This window comes from Telmatherina bonti (assembly GCF_933228915.1).
Source record: "Telmatherina bonti genome assembly, chromosome: 18".
Lineage (NCBI taxonomy): Eukaryota > Metazoa > Chordata > Actinopteri > Atheriniformes > Telmatherinidae > Telmatherina > Telmatherina bonti.
The window spans coordinates 24,892,904-24,912,548 of NC_136616.1; the positions used below are offsets into that span (position 1 = coordinate 24,892,904).

The 19,645-nt window shown below is 39.8% G+C and overlaps 2 protein-coding genes across 2 annotated transcripts in view; both read right to left on the minus strand.

The window, feature by feature from the left end:
* Positions 1-504: 504 nt before the first annotated feature.
* On the minus strand, positions 505-5,611 carry LOC306769231 (NACHT, LRR and PYD domains-containing protein 12-like; the record flags this gene model as incomplete). Its single annotated transcript, XM_079257797.1, has 6 exons — positions 505-820; positions 898-975; positions 1,157-1,240; positions 1,417-1,500; positions 2,574-4,293; positions 5,314-5,611. The coding sequence occupies 6 exons, from the start codon at positions 5,609-5,611 to the stop codon at positions 505-507; spliced, it is 2,580 nt and encodes an 859-aa protein (XP_079113923.1).
* A 2,115-nt stretch (positions 5,612-7,726) lies between these two features.
* Positions 7,727-19,645, minus strand: part of adamtsl3 (ADAMTS-like 3) — a 118,850-nt gene continuing 106,931 nt past the window's right edge. The window contains exons 17-26 of the mRNA XM_079257907.1: positions 16,864-17,074; positions 16,571-16,750; positions 16,333-16,486; positions 15,167-16,175; positions 14,964-15,091; positions 12,527-12,656; positions 12,235-12,439; positions 11,938-12,047; positions 11,637-11,857; positions 7,727-9,416 (exon numbers count right to left, since the gene is read on the minus strand). Of these exons, the coding sequence (XP_079114033.1) occupies positions 9,307-9,416; positions 11,637-11,857; positions 11,938-12,047; positions 12,235-12,439; positions 12,527-12,656; positions 14,964-15,091; positions 15,167-16,175; positions 16,333-16,486; positions 16,571-16,750; positions 16,864-17,074 (2,458 nt within the window). The 3' untranslated portion in view covers positions 7,727-9,306. The remainder of the gene's footprint in view (positions 9,417-11,636; positions 11,858-11,937; positions 12,048-12,234; positions 12,440-12,526; positions 12,657-14,963; positions 15,092-15,166; positions 16,176-16,332; positions 16,487-16,570; positions 16,751-16,863; positions 17,075-19,645) is intronic.

Here is a 19,645-nt window from a genome sequence, read left to right on the forward strand (position 1 = left end):
CTCAAACTGGTGGAAGGCAGCAGAGCACATGGGAGGGGCTGATGGGTCAAGAGCAGGGGGTGTGATTTGGGCCCTGGCCACAGTGACCTTATCAATAAAAAAATGTAGAAAATGTTCACACAGTTCAACAGAGGCTTCCACACAAACAACAGGAGCATTGAGAGCAGATTCAATTGTTTGAAACAACACACGAGGCTTGTGGCAATTAGAAACAATAATGTTTGCAAAATGTTCCCGTTTTGCCTCTTTTACTGTTGTAATGTATGTTGTAGTAAGCTTAACATAACTGTGCAAACAAATAGTTTAATTGTTTGTTTGGCTGTGTGCTCCTACATTCATTTGTATATAGTGTAAATCAAACAGGTGACCTCACACTGTGAGAAGAGTCTTAGCGTTGTTGGCTTTAAATATAAAAAAGCTGTTAGCCAATGTGCAGACTTTTTCACGTTCACAGAACAGTCAGCATCTACAAAACCTTTCATCAAAAAGCTGCTGCAGTGTTTTTCAATGATCCAAGATCCTGTCAAACTCTTTCAGTTTCCTGCACATGTCTTCCTCAGTACAGCACTTGATCCTGTTCTTGATGAGCTGCGATAGTCGATTGTAGAAGGTCTTTGCCCACTCAACTTTTAAACAGCGAGTTGAAACGTTGCAAACTTTGCGGAGAACCATCACTAATTTGTCATTGCTGCTGACCTTGCATCGTTGAAAGACCCAATCCTCCCATGTTTCCCACATAGCATCGTCTGTGAAATTCACAGTGATGCTTTCTTGGGTGCTCAGAGACTCCAGTTCTGATTTGTGCAAGTTCCATATGGCTCTGTGTCAGGAAATAAACAGAAGCTTCAGGATAAATTGTCAGAAATATTCACTTGTTTACAAAGACCATTCACTTACACAACCCTCGTCAGTGGATATGGGGTCAGGTCACAGAGTGACAACAGACCTCTGGAGCTCACTCGGTTCCCCTCTATCCTGTGAAGGCACATCACTAACATTAACATGCTGTGTTCTGTCAACAATTACTCACTCTTTAAGGGTTTGGCATAGTTTCAAAACTCAGACTAGTAAATGTTACTCTCATTCAAGGAATCAACTTTCATTTCCCCAAAATACATGATGTGGCATGACATGTGTTTTTCCACTAGATTCTTACCACAGTTCTTTAAGGCTGTTTTTCATTCGTATGGCACCACTTAGAGCCAGTAGTTCATCATCACCAATGTTTGACCAACCAAGTCTAAATAGAGAACAGAAAGAGTGATAGGGATTACGGTCTTTAATGTTTTTAACAGCAGCATATAACTTAAGCACATCATCCATATTTATGAATGAAAGAAACAAAATTAATTATTAGTCTAAACAAGTTATTCTCAAACTTTGTCTACCATGCCACTGATTTGAGTGATATCTTACCCAAGGTTGACGATGTTCTCTGAGACCCTCAACACATCTGCAATGATCTGAACTGCATCCATATCAAGGATGCTTTCTCCAAGCCTTAAAAATGAAACAATGAGGTTAGTGTGTGAAGTACGGTGGCCCTGAAGTGCAAACCACAGCAACAAAACAAAAAACACAAACTACAAAACAAAAAAACGCAACAACAAATTAAGAAACAGCAACAAATTGAAAATGACAACAATTAAAAAATACACAATGACAAATTAAAAAACAAGACAAATTTAATTAACACTACAAAAAAATTCTAAAAAATACAAAAAAAAATTTATAAAACACAATGACAAATAAAATACAACAACGAACTTAGAAAAAGCACAACTACATTAACATACCGGAAGAGGTAGGTACCAGCAGGCAACAAGAGAGCTGATTGGACGATGGTGGCAGACGGCTTTTGAACTGGAAGTTGTTGTACTTTTGTACCTCATTCAGTTTGGAGTAGAGGAAAGGCTGAAGTAGTACTAAATTTGTTGTGTTAAATACTACAGAAGTGTTCGAAGTAGTTTTAGTGTGCTGATTGAGACACATTTTGTGTAAAGTGTGTAATAATCAAAATATTCTTGGATAGCAGCAGCTATGTTTGGGCTACGGGTTACGTTCATGTTTTGAAAACTGCGCTACACACACAATAACTTCTGGTTCAAAAGCCGTCTGGCACCATCGTCCAATCAGCGATTTCTCTTGTTGCCCGCTGGTACCTACCTCATCTGGTATGTTAATGTAGTTGTGCTTTTTCTAAGTTTGTTGTCGTTTTTTATTTGTCATTGTGTTTTATAATTTTCTTCATGTTTTTTATTTGTTTTGCTTTTTAGAATGTTTTGGTAGTGCTAATTTAATTGATTGTGTTTTTTAATTTGTCATTGTGTATTTTTTAATTTTCTTGTAATTTTTAATTTGTTGCTGTTTTTTAATTTTGTGGTGCTTTTTTTGTTTCGTAATTGTGGTTTGCACTTCAGGGCCACCGTAGTAAAGCATCGATAGTCTGCTGAATTTTTGCATGGAAAGCAATGACTTTTATCCCACCAAACAATGCAGTCAAAGAATTGAAAGAGTAACTCGGAGCTAAAACAGAGATAGATACTTAAAAGAGCATTTTACCTGAAACTCACCAAAGGTTCTCACATCTAAGCAGCTGGGTTTGAAGATCTCTAAGTGCACTGCAGCTTACTCCAGTCCCTGTAAGATCTAACTCCAATATGTTGCCCTTTGTCAGGTTTAGGAAATACTTGATGACATTGTAATCCATTTGAGAGAGCGTTTCATCGCTGACATTTATTCGAAGTATTTTTGGTTGCACTTCCTGTGCTAATGACGGGTCCTGTTGCTCAAAGAGGCAGTGTAAGCAGTTAAGAATATGCCCTCCATTCTCACACAGAGTCGTCAGGTCTGTGATGATCTTTTGACGATTGCTGTCTACTTTTTCCTTGTGGCAACACAAACCCACCTGTCTTGATAGAAAACTAGAATTCCTGTCAGAAAGGATTCCAGACAGGAAGCGGTTAAACAAGTCCAAATGTCCATTACTTGTTACTTCTGCAGTTTTTGCTTCACTATGAATAGCATCGGGTAAATGGTGATCTGTCACTGCACAGTACAGTGCAGCAAAAAACTCCTGAACAGTAAGATGGGCGAAGGAGAAAACCTCTTCGGTGCAGCCAGGTTCTTGTGCCACCGTCTTGTCGAGGAAGGTACTAATGAGGCTGCATCCCTGTAAGGCTGCAACATCTTGGTCACTGCTATAAAACAGTGTTTGATGTTCCATAAGCTTTTTAAAGGCAAGTCGACCAAGCTTCAGTACAGTATCAGTCAGCTGCTGGATTGGTTCCGCTTTTTGGTCTTGAAGACCTGCTTCAGCTCTTGCATGGGTGTGAGAACGAAGCAAAGCCACCAAGTACTGCACATAAATGTCTGTCATAGTCTTAGAGCTTTCCCCACAAAGATCTTTGCCCTCTTTGAGGATGCAGCAGACAATGTAGCAAAATGCAGGTATATAGCACAGTGTCAACACCAGATCATTTGCAGATACCATGTTGAACAAGCGATCAGCTAGAACAGGGTCTTGGAAATATCGTAAGAAGAAATCTTTAACTTCAGCATAAGAAAATCCAGAAATTATAGCAAAACGGTCAATGCAGCCAACGGGGATGTGGTTTGTGGCTGAGGGCCGGCTTGTTAGCATGACAGAAGCATTGGGTAGCAGTTCACCCTGCAGCAGACTCCCCAAAATCTCCTGCAACTCCGCATCTTCATCGGGCTCATTGACAAACACATCAACATCACAACCTCTGTGGTGTTTGAACTCATCGAAACCATCCAGGATGATCAGCAGCTTGTCATCGTTAGCTAAGATGCTATCCAGTTCTTTAGCAAGATGTCCGTTTTTATGCAGGACCAACTCACGGAAGTTTGTGGGTTTGTCAATCAGATTTAAGTCTCTGAAGCTCATGTGAATAATAAAGTCAAATGCAAAGTAAGCTTGGTTTCTCCCAAAATCGTAGAGCATTTTCTGTACCATGCTAGTTTTGCCGATTCCCGCCACCCCCGTCACCAGAACTTTCTTCACTGGATGGATTTCGTTTGCTCTGGAAAACAGCTCAGTTGGTGTGATTTTATGCACTACTGACTTCTGCTGCAGGAATAGTCGCTTTTGTCCAAAGGTGAGTACCTCGTGTCTTTTAATTTCTAAGCCCTGATGTCCATCGACTAACAGTAAGTCAACATAATGTTCAGAAAAAAGCCTTTTCTCTCCATGTCGACTACTGTAGAAAAGCATGGATTCACTCCTGCGTCTCAGAACATCTTTGTGCTTTTGCTGGCTCCTCTTGTAGCCTGCAGATAAAAAAAAAAGTGTACTTTAACTTATAAGTTACATTGTATTCCAGTGTTTAAATAAATAAAATGCTCTTTTGAAAAGGCTTAAGAACAAGTATACTTAATACAACAAAGTGGGAATATTTCCACATTTTCCTGCTTATATTGCTGGTATTATAATTGAATTGCAGACTTTAAGATTAGCAACTACAGTCAAGTTTTTGACGTGATTTTTTATTTTCCACCATGTTAATTAAGGACATTAAAAGCCTTTAGTTAATTATATGTTTTTCATGTGATGCTAATGTTATGTTGCTTATGTAATTATTTATTTTCCACCTTGTTAATTAAGAACATTAAAAGCCTTTAGGTCCAAAGAGATGTTGATGCTTATAACTGAGCTACTGTTTATTTTTAGTTCTTAGGAATAGGTGTACAAATGGGCTCAGCAAGACAACTAAACTCTATTATTTTAATATCCTATGGTAATTTTTTGTCAAAAACCTTGTCAGTAGCAGTAGCAATACTTTCAAGGTCAAGATTTAAACTATAGGTAGGAATGTGTTTTAAAAATCTGTCCAGCTCCTGCATGGGGATTTTGAAATAGACAAAATTTAGATAATTATTGATTTAGATTTTTATTGCAGTCAGCGCAAAAAATAAATTGTTAAATAACAATAACAGAAGAATAAAGGAAGGGATCATGCCTTGTACAGTATGATATCTGACATGAGTAAAGGAGTTTAACAGCTGCCAGTTGAACTGGGCCAGTGGTTATTGATTATTTGACAACTGATAGAAGTAGCATTAGGTATTTGGCACTATACTTTGTTCTCAATATGAAAAAAAATATCGAAATAAAAGGAAGGAGATTAACTGCAAAAATAAACCTGTAAAACCTAATTTTAAAAAATTGAATACTTAAAGAAATGAAGTTCATTTGTTTTAGTAAAGTCAAACAGCAAACACTTTCACGGTTTATATTCTTGGAATTTGCTGTCTGCACAGTAAATTCCCGTTTATGTTTGATCAGCTTACCTATTGACTGAGGTTGAGCTGCATTCCTGTCTTTGAAGTGCTGAGGATGACTTCTGACGGTGAAAAAAACCTCAGCTGCTTCCTCGCCTTTGCACTCCAGGATATCCAGAACCTTTCGTACTCTTGCCCGGGGCCCTTGCTGACACAAAACTTCCTCACGATCATCCCGAGTGAACACTTCCCGACTTACTAAAGCTTCCAGCAGGGAGTCGATCTGTCCTTCGAGTTCATCCACAAGAGAAACCCGCTGCACTCTCACGACTGCCAAACAAGAATTCCAAACATCCTTTTCCACCATAACTGATCTGAACTAATCCAAAGCACAAATCAAACAAAAGCCAATCATAATCAGCTGATGGTCCCAGTTTGAAATGGAGCTGTTGAGTGAGATTTCCTCCTCAAGTGAGACAGAGTGAGCTGATCTATTTTAAACACAGGAAAGAGGAAGTGCTCGTGCCTTTGGCAAACTACTTGTGAGTCTATTTTGATGAAAGCACAGACTTGAAAGTTTTGTTTTGCAGAGTGATGACGCAGTCTCCAGTGACTGAATTATGGACCTGTTAAAGACCTGAAAAGTCTGAGGACCTATGAATGAAATCCCAGCTCTCCTTTTGAAGGCTCAGTTTAAAAATCAGACACGCTTTTGTCTCAAAATGAGAGAAACACAATACACAGGTTATAAAAAGGAATGTTCTTAAATTTATTTAGCAACAAACAAGGCATGAGCAGAGAGCAACACATGAAAATCCCCCAGCAGAGTAATCCCCCCCCCCACCGACCGTCATGCACATCCCATCCTAGAAGTTATTTACAAAACTATGCACAAATAACTCATGAAAATAAATAGTAAAAATGACTAAAACAAATATCTACATAACTTAAGCGCATAAGTAAAATGTAAAACATGTTTTCTTGTTATATGAAATATCGACATCTCAATGAAAGACAGAGTAGCTTTCAGCTAAGCTACTGCAGATGTGGTGTGTTATTGTAGAACCAGGACATCATAATGTTAGAAGTGCAAACCCTGCTTATCTGGCACATGAATGTAAGTATGGGAAGTTATCAATGACTTCTATAAATTTCCCAATGATGTTACCCAGAATGTGACATGTAGGTTTCTAGTTAGTAATGCAGAAAGATGTCTAAGGAGGAAAAGTCATAAAAACAGTCTAAAAGATTCATCTTTTGACACCAGATTTTATTAAACAGACTCAGATGTCTGGTGGGCCTCTCAGGTACTGTTTTAAAATGGTTTTACTCCTATCTCACAGATCGACAGTTTTTTATAAGTATGGATACATGCTCCTCAAAGACCCATAAAATAAAATGTGGGGTTCCCCAAGGATCAATTTTAGGCCCACTACTTTTTAACCTGTATATGTTGCCACTTGGGGACATCATCAGGAGACACGGCATTGATTTCCACAGCTATGCTGATGATACACAGCTTTACATCGCCGTGTCTCCTGATGACCTGGAGCCAGTTAACACCCTTTTAAACTGTATTTTAGATATAAAGTCATGGATGGCAGAGAACTTCTTACAGCTCAACCAGGACAAGACTGAAGTTTTAATCATCGGTCCTGAAGACAAGAGAGAGATCATTTCATGCAAACTGCAGAGTTTTAAATCCTCCCAGTGTGTACGAAATCTGGGTGTTATTTTTGACTCTGAGCTGAATTTTATTCAACATATCAGAAATGTTACAAAGACAGGATTTTATCATCTCAAAAACATCGCCAGAGTCCGCCCATTTCTCTCTCTTGCCAGCACGGAGGTACTAATGCATGCTTTTATTTCTAGTAGACTAGACTACTGTAATGCCCTGCTCTCTGGTCTTCCCAAAAAGAGTATTTCTAGTTTACAACTACTGCAGAACTCGGCGGCACGAGTTCTGACAAGGACCAGGGGGCGGGAACACATTACACCTGTTTTAAAGTCGCTGCATTGGCTCCCCGTGCAATTCAGGATTAATTTTAAGGTTCTTTTAGTGGTTTATAAATGTCTTAATGGTCTTGGGCCTTCTTATTTATCTGATCTGTTTTTAAGGTATGAACCCTCGCGGACCCTGAGGTCCTCAGGTACCGGCCTTTTAGTTCTTCCTAAAGTTCGTACCAAAACATATGGCGAGGCCACATTTCAGTATTACGGGCCTCGCATATGGAACAGCCTGCCTGAGGGCCTCAGGGCTGCAGAGACTGTTGATGTTTTTAAAAAAAAAGCTCAAGACCTACCTTTTTAGTTTAGCTTATAACTAAGTTTTAACATTCTTATATTAACCCATATTTATCTTTCTTTTTAGTTAATTTTATTTATTTATTTATATATTTTATATATTGATTTACATAGTATAGATTTTATTATTTTATTTTAATGGATTTTATTTTTGTTTAGTTATCACTCCAGCTCTCTCCTCATCGGGGTCCTCTTCGCCGAGGGCTGCCCCTGCTCTGACTGCATGGGTGTTGCTGTGGGGGCTGTCCCTGTCTGGTGGGTCGGGATCCAGCGCTGCAGCTTTACGGTTGTGGCGTGGGTCCTGTCTGCCCGGACCCGGGTGGCCCCCATGGTGATGGCCTGGGTGGTCTTGGTTGGGGGTAGCCCTTTGTGTAGAGGCTCCCTGAGAATACCGTTTCCTTATCTGGTGCACATCTGGTGCAAATGCACCTGGCCATTCATTCATCTTCTTTTAACTGTTACAGGGCAAATAGGGCATGGGTGAGGGTGGTTGTGGGTGGGTGAAAGGGGATGTGTATGTGTGTTAGTGTTTTATCTATTTTGATGTAAATTGTTTTATAATGTAAAGCACTTTGTATTGTTTTTAAGCACGAAAAGTGCTATACAAATAAAGTTTGATTTGATTTGATTTGATTAAAGAAAATGTTATTTGGTGGTCGGGATAAATTGGGTTTTTCTAGGTCAGTGGGGAACAATTACAGACACGTCACAGATAAATGTGCTGTAACATCACAAAGTGGTTAAAAGGACATTTTGACAAACTTTTCAAGAAATATCACAAAATAAAAACAAAAACAAACTCTTAACATAACGTAACTTCATAAACATAGTAATAAAAAATAAAACTCTGCAAGCCATGTTCTTAACAAAGACTTTGATGAGCTCTGAGTGCAACAGAAGTTTCTTTTCTCCAAATATTATTTGCTTCAATCCACTCCTTTAGTGCAACCAATGCACATAATTTCCCTCTTTCTACACTGACCCGAACTTGTGGTCAAAGCACCTGCTATTAGTGCATCAACCAAAAATGGTAACAAGGTCCATGATTTATTTCCCCCAGTAGCTGATGCCGAATGTATTTTTAAATGTTAGCAGCATCATTATCTTTATTTTCCCCCTCAAACCAAATCTATCCAACATTCTCGTTTCCAATAAAGAGAAACACACAACTATCCAGTGGTTATCACAAACTTATGGGCTTGCCCAGGAATCTTGGGTATGCGGTTGATTAATTTGAAAAATTATTTAAGTGGGACATTCCTTTATGATATCCTCTCCTGTTTTGTGCTGGTGGTACCATAGAAAATGGTGGCATGATTAAAAAAAAAAAAAACCCTAAACCTACACCATATTACACTTATGTGTGGATGTCAGTCAATGTTGTAAAGCGTTAAGTTCCTCTTTCAGTGTGTGGTCACCACAAGCTTCCTACGCTTACAATGGAAACTTCCACAATTTAGAAAGGAAAAATGTTTACAAAAACTTCAGTTTTGAAATGAAAGAATGAAAAGGCAAAAAGGAGAGGAACTTCATCTTTCATATTGAAACAATGCTGTCAGCTTCAAAGCCACACATGGCATCCTTGAGGAGAGAAGATCACAAAATATTCCTCCACGCTGAGCTATTCTCATCCAAGACTGGTCACTGGAGACAGTGCTGGGTGTTAGGATGGGGGATTAGAGGTTTCAAGTGTCTGCAGGCACCTTCCCCGACCGATCCAGGTTTTCCACACGCTTTGTCTCGCGGTTTACCGGCTCAGGTGTTTCGGCAAGAGTAACAGCAGCGGCTCTTAAACTGAGGCAGAGGGCAAAGCTCGAGCTGTTGAACCTTCTCGCAGTATCTCGTACTGTCTTGGCATTCTCCTGCTGGAAAACACAGGGAGAATACCTAATTAATAATAACAATGATAATAATTAAAAAATAAATAAATAAAATAAATCATAACAATAAATAATAATAATAATAAAATAATAAAATAAATAAATAAATAATAATAATAATGATGATGATGGTGCACATGCACAAATGATGCACAAATACAGGGAAGGAAGTAAAAACCCCTAATACATATATAATAAAAAAGGGACCCCACAGTAGACAAGTGAGCAGGTGAGAGGACGTGATGGAGGATGAAGATCTGAGCGTATGTCTGGGACTAGGTATGTTAATGTGGATGTACTCTGTGAGTTACAGAAGAGGAGTTTATTGATGACCTCGACGTTGAGAAATAAGATCTTATATATTGGTGTACAAGTAGAACTGGGTGTCATCTGTGTAGCGGTGAAAATGAATAGTGCATTTACAAAAGATATTGCCAATGGGGACAAGGTATGATAAACCACAGGACTCCAACCACTGAATCTTCAAGTCGACCAGAGGAGATCGGAGATCACTTGGATATGAGTTATTTGAGTTGAACAACCTGAGTGCAGCAAAAGAAATAGGATTTAAACCAGTTCAAGGGTGTGTTATAGTCCAGTGATCTGGGGAAAGTAACTAGTTGGCAGGTAGATGGTTTATATTTGTGGATGAGCTCCAATGTGCCAGCAGCAGAGGGAAGTTTGAATCAAGATAATGAATGGGAGAAACAGATTTGGAGCCTTTAGAACGGCGAGGAGGCTGAGAAATGAGGGACTAATGGCTGATGAATACTGTCAAGTCTTTCACAGAAACACAAAGCACCAATTTCCAAAATGGGAAGGGGTTTCCTATCTAAATACCTATATCTGCTGTCCCTAAACAATGGAAGTTTCAGAAACTTCTCATAAGCTGCTTTGAAGACAAAGAGGAAAATCCTCTCAACAGTTTTGATTTGAATTTATTAGACAGAAATTTCTGCAAACTTTGCATTATTAGGTCATGCTCAACTGTAAACACCTCTGATGTGGCTTCCTGTCCCTCATTTCTTCAAAATGTATTTTACTTAAATTAAAGAGCTAGACATGTTCCATCCAAAATACAAGAACATGCTTAGTTTACAAAAAACTAAGCATGAAAACATGAACACATGCTCAATTCCTCTTTAATGTTCAGTCTTTTGGCCAGTCCTCACTGTCTTAAAATGTGTTATGAATAAAGTTGGCTTGGCATGATATGGGCAGTGTACCAGTATTACTGAAAGCTTACATACAAAATGAAACAATGATACAATGATTGTGTATATCATATCATATCATATCATATCACATCACATCACATCACATATCATATATCAAATTTCCCTTGACTTCATGGATATATTAGTTTAAAGCTTTGCTGCACTTTTTAGTATTTTTTTCAAACAAAAAAGCAAAAAGAAAGATGCTAGTTAAGTCTGAAAGAATTTTAAAACTTACTAAATCTAGTTTGTGCAACACGAGCAGTCATTGATCAACTGACCCTGTGTGTGTGTGTGTGTGTGTGTGTGTGTGTGTGTGTGTGTGTGTGTGTGTGTGTAAACACTGTAGGTCAACAGTAAGATTATTTTGCTTTACATTAACTGCTGCTCGACTTAAAACTATTCATTTAGAGAGATCGTGTCTAAACCCTGTTTAGACATTAGAGCCGTTGCATACTAATGGTTAAAGAGGTGGTGGTATCCTCCAGGTTTTACCAGTTCAAAAACCAGCATTTGTTCATTAGCTCATCTTTGATGCAATATTACCTGGAGAGCTGAACTGGTCTGTCTGCAGCACACATACCTGCCACCTACTGAAAACATTTGCCATCTTTTAAAAAAAAAAAAAAGGAGGTCACAACCAGCAGAAATCCAACTTAAGGTAGAGTTTAAAAAGGACTCCTGACAGTGCTTTTTATTTATTTATTTTTTTTAAAAGGGATCCCAATTGAGGTGTCCCAGGCACATCCCTCTGGGAGGAGACCCCGGGGAAGACCCAGGACACGCTGGAGGGATTATATCTCTCGGCTGGCCTGGGAACGCCTCGGGATCCCCCCCGCAGAGTTGGCAAATGTGGCTGGGGAGAGGGAAGTCTGGGCTTCCCTGCTTAGGCTGCTGCCCCTGCGACCCGACCCCGGATAAGCGGCAGAAGATGGATGGATGAATGGATGGGATCCCAATTGCCATCACTGGAATTTTTTTCTCTCACCTCTGCCGCACGACAAGATATTGCATCGTCGCCAGCTGGGAGGGCGAGGTCGCCACATGCAGTGATGTTCTCGTGTGGCTTTGCCAGTACGATGATGCTTGCAGGTCACTTGACGTGACTGGAAGCCATGCCGTCCGCAGGTGGCAGTGCACTGTGTCCACGGCCCCACATGCCAGTGGAGGGCGCATGCCTCTGTGGAGCAGTTCTTCAGGGAGCTCGGCCTACGAGTGAAACATCTGTACATCAGTGTGATTTAGCAATAGTAGAAAATATACACTGAGAATGTGAAAGCCATGTTTACCTCCTCAGTCCAAAGCACATTCTTGATGGCACTTTGGTACCGTTTGTGTCTTGGCAATAAACGTATCGGTGCTGCGTAGCCAAACTTGGACCAACACACTGGCCGTGACACTAAAATTTCACCAAGACTACATTTAATTTAATCTGTCAGTGCAGAAATATTTTTGCTTTGTCTGTTGCTGTGTGGTATTTAACTTTCCTAAATCTGCTTACTTTCATCCAGTGTCAAATTTTTAAAGCTAAACTACCTAAAAATAATAGTTGAGACCTTCTACTACACAGGAATAAGTAGACTCACCGGTCCCCAAGAGGTTGTGCTCCATCTGGCACAAGGTAGAATGTTGCACAGTCTTGTATTAGAGGGTCTCCTTCCTGATCCAAGGCAGTACCTGCTTTGTACTTCCTGTGAATTCCCCTCTGCACCCTTCATGCAGCGGACAGTCCTGGACTGGGATCCACCTCCACAAGTGGCTGAGCATGGTGACCAAGCATCTACTCGCCATCTGTTAAAACAGGAAGAATGTAAACGACAACATTAAAATTTAATATAGTGTTTTCAACAGCACAAACATGTAGTTGCAGCAACTGGCCTGAGAGGGCAGGCTTGTCCTCGGCAGAGCTGGGCTGACAGGCTGCTGTTGCTCCTCTCAAAACAAGCAGGTCCAGTTCCCCCCATCATGTTACTGTGGACACAGTTTTTTCCTTTGCCGCCTGAAAAAACTGTGATACAGATAAATCAGAGCTTTCTTATTAAACATAAAAACATTACAACAACTGTTTTCATTCAGTTCCCAACTAAGTAAGAGCTGCAAAGTTTAATTCAACAAAATAGGACAAAAAGATAACAGAATGTTTCTGCTGTATCATGTTAATTTTTTTTTTTTTACCCTTTTTCTTTGCCTTTTTATCTTCATAGTACTAGATGGAAGGGCTGGAGTTTATTTGAAACAGTTCGCATGCTTTTTTTTCTCCAATACTTTATCCTTAAAGTGTTTTGGAGCACAAAACTGCTTTTAACTGAATTCAAATAAAATATAAGGAAATACAATTGAGCCATTTTAAGTACTTTTAAGCCTTTTTATCCTTTCCATTTAGTTTAGCTGAATAGAACACAGCTAATCTCCTCTGAAATGGGAACCTCTAATTGTTGCCTCATGGTGCAGAAGAATCAGGAAATCCACAGTGGCGGGGCTCTGATGAGAATGCAGCAATTTTGTGACTAATCATGCTTGGAGGAGATGAAGGGCAACGCAGTGCAGAGATGACTCGAGCTGTGACGTGCGCCGGACATTCCCCATCACTGACTCAAGCCGATGCGCCACCAGGGCAAGTTAAAGCTAAATGAATATGCATGTCTGGAATAACTCTTTCCCCAAACTCTTTGAGCCTGAACCACTAAAGAATAACATAAATTAATGTAAACTGAGCTACATAAAACTGCATGGGGACAATTTGGACTCTGACATAATTTAAATAGTGACTTCCATATTTGTACGTTTTACATAAGAGTCTGTTTTTAGCAAGTGGCAACCTCCGGCGGTTAAAAGTGAAGCCTATGCGGAAGTGCATAAAACTGCAGTTCCCCCTTCATCCGCTAGGGGCTGGCTGCAAAACGGAGCAAATCCCCACAGACTCCCATGTTAAAAAGGCCAACTTCACGCAGAAATAAACATGTTTACAGCCTGGTTCAAGAATCCACTTTCGGTTTATAGGTCAGGTTTACCTTCATGACAACTGTGAGGGGAGTGAATTTCTTTCTAACTTGCCCGTTTAAAAGTAATTTAATCTCTGAGTTCGGCATATTTAGGGGCGTGTCCTTTTGATTGACAGGTACCAATCTCCAGCTTCAAGTCAGAAGAACGTAGAACAACCGCGGTTTTTAGCCGGTTAATAACATGACTTAGCCTTAGCCCGCTTACCTCCATTAGCTGGTTAGCTCACATTATCTCGGTTAGTTTGGTTAGCGCTTAGCTACAGAAAGCTCGGAGCTCGCTCGATGTCAATCATCCGCCATGATGCTCAGGGCTCCCCTCTCAGCTCCACTTCTTTGCCCATATTTGTATTTTCCGGGCAAGACGACGCACATGACGCTGCCAACATGGCGACAGTAGGAACCGCCCACCGAGCTTCAATTCAGCTCTTCAGAAACCTATGGGTGACGTCACGGAGACTCCGTCCATCTCTTTATATACAGTCTATGGTTTTTAGCCATGTCAAACTGTACTTTTGGGTATAAATCTACTTAAATTCATTGCAGTAAAAGTAAACTATTATGCTAGGTATGCTAAGTAAAGCTTATGCAATGTTTAGTAAACAGTCATCTGGTCTAAGCTGGACTGCAACCAGATTGGTCTGACAGGCCATGTTGTTTTTATATTAGAAGCTTCTGAATGTACATGCTGGTCATACAAATGTCTGACTTGTCCTCTTAGCATGCGTTTCACATTGATCGACTTCAGCTTCGCCACTCTCAGCAGGGATTGGGTTATCTTAAGCTGACACCCCTGCTTAAGATGCTCTGATATCTTATTAAATCTTTATTCAAATCATATTTGACAAAAAAAAAATTTGTATGACTGATCATCTAAACTTAAAACAAAGTACAATGTGGAATTCCCCTGCAAGGATCAGACTGGTCATCCTCCATGTCCATTAGGCAACAAAATTCTTGACCTTTAGTTCATTTCAGTTGAACTTTTCATCCTCTCCTTCTTTTTGCTATTCATTTTTCTCATTTTCGAAAGGCTTTTATCGCTGCAATGCTCTATTCTGCATCCATCGGGAAAGTTATGTTTTGCCAGTTATGTTTGCAACTTTACACAAAAACTACCAGATGGTTTTTTTGTAAAAAAAAGTTTTTTCCCTTTCTGAGAATAGGTCTTGGTCTAACTTTGATTCCATTAAATTTCAGAGTGATCTAAGAAAAAATGTGGACACAGATTTTTTTAAAAGGATTCTCAACAATATAGGCAGGGGGAACTGCTTAGCACAGGTCTGCTTGCGATTTGTGCAGTGTATGGACCTTACTTGCTACTTGCAGCCAAGATGAAAGAGATGTACTTCCGAGACGATTTCTGGCAGTACAGGTGTATAAACCCTCATCCCCTTTGCCTGGAGACCGTATTCTTAGTGAGCCAGTTGACAAAAGGCCTACTCTGCTATCACAAAGACAAAATAGCCAGTTAATTATGGTATTTGCACAAAAAGTCCAAATGAGCAGTTGTTCCTACCTGCTACTGAAGTGCAGCTGTTTTCCATTCTTTGTCCATGTTATGGATGGTTGAGGGTCCCCCATAGCCTCACACCTTAACTCCAAATTGGCAACTGGTTTCTGTAGCAAAACTAGCCCTCCCACATACACAACCATTGCGGTTTGTGGCGCCATACCAACCTTTTTGGGTCTCTGGATTATTACTGGGCTTCTGCCTCTGGATGTGTAGGCTTTGATGCTTGGATTGTGAAGAAATGGTCCTTGTGTGGAAGATTCTCCACTTTCTGGACGGTGAAGGGTAGACTCATTTGTTTCTCCTTGTGGCATAGAGAGCTCACTCAGCAAGTGAGTGATGAGTTGCTCCCCCCGAGGTCCTCCAAGGCCTTCAGAGAGGTTATGCATGACTTCATCTAGCCTGTGGCTATCGACAACGAGCATGGTTGGGACGAAAAGATCTTTGTTTTCCCTTTCATCCTCTGGAGTTGATCTGTTCTTTTCACTTGACTGAGGTTTATCTGCAAGATACTTCTCATCATACACAGAGCCTTTAAGTTCAAGCAAACGCTCTACAAGGTTGTCATATCGATTAAGGGACATTGGTAGCTCTTGAAATCTTCCCTCGGTTGAAGTAATATCTGGCTGACCAGCCTTATTTTGTCCACTTTCGAGAAGCCATGATGATGGAACTGAAAGCTTTTGCTTGCTGCCAATGATTTGAACAACAAAATGTTCTCGTACCTGGCCAGCAATGCATGTGTAAATCCCAGCATCGGATGGCTGAATCTGATGAATCTTTACATATCCCTGTGGTCTTACAGAGAGGTGTGGAAGGTTTACCAGGGGTCTCCCTTCTTTCAGCCAATGAACGTGGCCCTTGCGAAAGTGGCGAGTTGGGCAGCGAAGGACAACAGTTGTCCACGGCAGGAGGTATGCATAACCCCCAACCACTAATTGAACCTTTTTTCCCTTCCTCCACTGGATGTAAACCCTCCTTTGGGCCAGTATGGTGGTATCAGGCTTCAGCAAGTCTGGAAATAAATTTACTGATTAAATTTATAACTTAAAAAAGATTTCATTGGACACAGTTCAGCTGAATCTACCTCTTAGTATCCAATGTGTCTTTCACTTTTTGTTGTTTAAACAGTATAAATGACCAAAAAAGAGCCAAATTAGAGTGTTTCTTACTTTTACAGTGTCTGAGAAAGCAGGGTTTGATTCTGATAGGTCGAATCATCATGGAACAGTTCTTGGAATCTACAGTCCAATAGCGTCCATTCTCTCCCTGCATCTTGCAGACAGCTTGCAGACTTTGAACACCATTTCCACAAGTTTCTGAACACTGGACACATAAATGAAAATACATCATATGAATATGAGCAAAATCCGTACTCTTTTTAAAAATGAACACTGAAAGACTGACTACCTGGGACCAGTCAGTGGTGATCCACTGAGGTGGGCAGTCCTGCTTGCCACAGGGTTGCTGGTTTGCAGGGCTCTTTGAAGGGCAAAAAGTATCAGGCAGCTCCAGGATGCTGCCATCTGCCAGCCGCTGTTTGCACAACACACGCCTCTTCTGAATTCCACCACTACAGGTCTGGGAGCACTGCAGAGACAGCAATATATACAGTAGTTGCAAAGGGTTTTATGTTTGATTTGCATTATTGCTATGTCAGACATTTACAATAGTGAGCTAACATCTAATGTGAGGTCCTTTACCTGTCCCCAGTCATGTGTGTCCCACATTGGAGGGCAGTCAAAGCGATTGCAGGCTTGGACAGGACTGGGCTTAGGGTTCTTACAGTCTGCATCCCTTAAAACAGCAGTGTGGTTGCTGTCTCGAGAGGGCCGATGAGTGCATGTCACAGTGCGTGTCATTAGGCCAACCCCGCATGTCGCAGAACATGAACTCCACTTCCCTGTTTCCCACCTGTGAAAACTATATTTATCAATACATGCTCCAATATCCTTTAAAGCACCCCTGAAAAGAGCCCGCCCATGTTTGTGTCAGAAATGAAACCAAACAATCGTGAATCAAAATGAAAGACTGTGAAGCGCAACTAAAAAGAGAGAAGAGAGAAAGAAGAAGAGGAAACTACAAACAAAAGTACTCAATTTAACTAAATAAAAGCCTCATAGTTTTAATGATGATTGATAAGTTTTGATTTTGAGATCATTTATTTTACTTAAGTTTTAGAAAGTTTTGGTTTTAATAGTTGTTTTTTGCTTGAGTTTTAAAAGGTTTTGCTTGGAGATTCTGAAACAAATCTGATTCCATATAGATTGTGCTTATTATCATGAAAAGAAATGTGTAGAAGGAGCTAAGTGCTGCGTGTTTTCTTTTGATCCAGGAGGTTATTCTCGCAGTGTCAAAAACCTTAAAAGAATTCAAGTGAAAAGCTAAATGCTTAAAATGTTCCTCGAGTTCAACTATAATTGAGAAATCCCTGTGCTACAACTTCATTAAAATGTTCTCAGTGGCATGTGTGGATGAGTATCGTGTTGCTGCCCAACATTATTTTAAACGGGGTCATCAATCCAGCATCAAAGTTAGCTTTGAATTTCTATTCCACTTTGAACCTCATGTCCAATGATTTGATATGGTTCTAAAGCTTTGGACCAAGACTTCTGCAACTTTACTTTTGGTTTGACATATTAAGTTATATTTCAAAACTATTCACATTTACTCAAGGAATCCTGGGACTGGGGAGAAATGGGAATGAAGTTTATTCATGGACTGGTGCAAACAAAATCTTGTGGCTGTTCCCCTTCAGAGGAAAAAATATCCAAAAAGTGTAGCTTAATATGGGAGGGTTAAGAGGCCTAAGGGAGAGAGCAAAGGGCCAAAGGAAACAAGCCCAATGCAGCGTTTGTTGTGCGTGAAAACAAGAATGAAGGCCTGGAAAAACACGCAAGGATGAACCACAAGCTTTTGGGTCTTCTGATGTGAGTGAGAGCAGTGACGCGCCAATAATATGTACGGTGTTAACTTGAAACATGTTGCCTGTTATAAAATCCACTCACTACTCAGCAACAACTTAGATATTCTGAACAACATGCCGTGTTTCAGTTTAATCTCCTGGGTATTTAATCAGCTTATCTTAAATGGCAAAAAATAATGATTACAATTAAAAATGTCACATTTATAATTCTGTAATTCCAATTTGCTCATTCCCAACATTACAAAGTGATATCCACTGGATTGCAGGTGGATTTAAAAACAACTTGTAAAACTTTGAGGATGAAGGATGAAGAGCTCGAACTGTGGAAAAAAAACCCTCCTCAAGAGCATATATTCTTGTGTATGGTACCAGTAACATCTCAAACTGGGTTTGAAAAGGGATTTCCACAACATACTCCTTCCTCATGGCAGAATTTCCAGCCTAGTCATCTTTATTTCAACCGAACCATGAGCAGGGTATGATGTATAATGCTGTAGTTAATGAAATGGGAAGTCAAAACTCGTTGCTCTTGCTCTGTGCAATATTTATGATTCACTTTAAAAATAAAACAGCCAAAAATAATCTACTCCATTTCTACTGTTTTAAATGTGACTTAGAGTCAGTGTTTTTCATTTTTTGGAAATACGCATTTCAAATTCACAATCATGACAACCAGTCAAACTTGCTGGAAACTAACCCATACAAGCAACAGTTTATTTATTTATTTTTTTTAAGTTAGAGAGGAATGGACTAACAGTGAAACCCAGTGTTCATAAACCAGACAAATATATTTAACCCTGCAATTTTGCTGCTGACTGTGTATTTCAAAGAGGACTTATGGTTATCCAGCTGACTTGCTAGGTTATGATATTTTGACAACATTTACTACTTTAACAAGATTGGTCAGAAACAACTGGGCATGCTGAAACTATAGACAAGGGAATTGTACAAACCAACCGTCAAGTACTTGACCGTCAGTGTGTGATTGTTTGAGTTTGGTTTGGTGTGTGCTAGTGTGAGCTCTCACTCTGTTTACAGTAGGTTCTCTTCCGGTAGATATAGCCGAAACAGAGTTGTGAATTCATGCAGCGTTTTGACTAAAGAATACTGAGGACATTTCATTATGACTTTTGAAAATTTTGTCAGTTTGTGTAAAAAGATATTTCCTTCAACGTCATACTACATAAGTTTCCAAGTTTCTGTTTTTTTGGACACTGATATTCATTAATTCTCGGATGTTGTTGGTTGCCCTTACCGAAGCGTAAAAATCTGCCAAGTTCAGTGATGCTGTTTTAAATCAGTAAGCAAAATGCCCAAACAACAATCCCTTTGAAACTCAAGTGAAAATTACATGTAATCAACCTTTCAGTACAGAATATTTGAATGATATCGACATATTTTAAAAGACTTGAAATCAAAAGGAATCTATCTTTGACCACCACTTCAACCCACAAAATGTTATTTCATTATACAACATGTTACTAGGGAGACTTCTGGTAGGTTTAGTGACTCAAGTCATTTTTGGTTATAATTTTAGTGACCCATATCACATTAGTAAC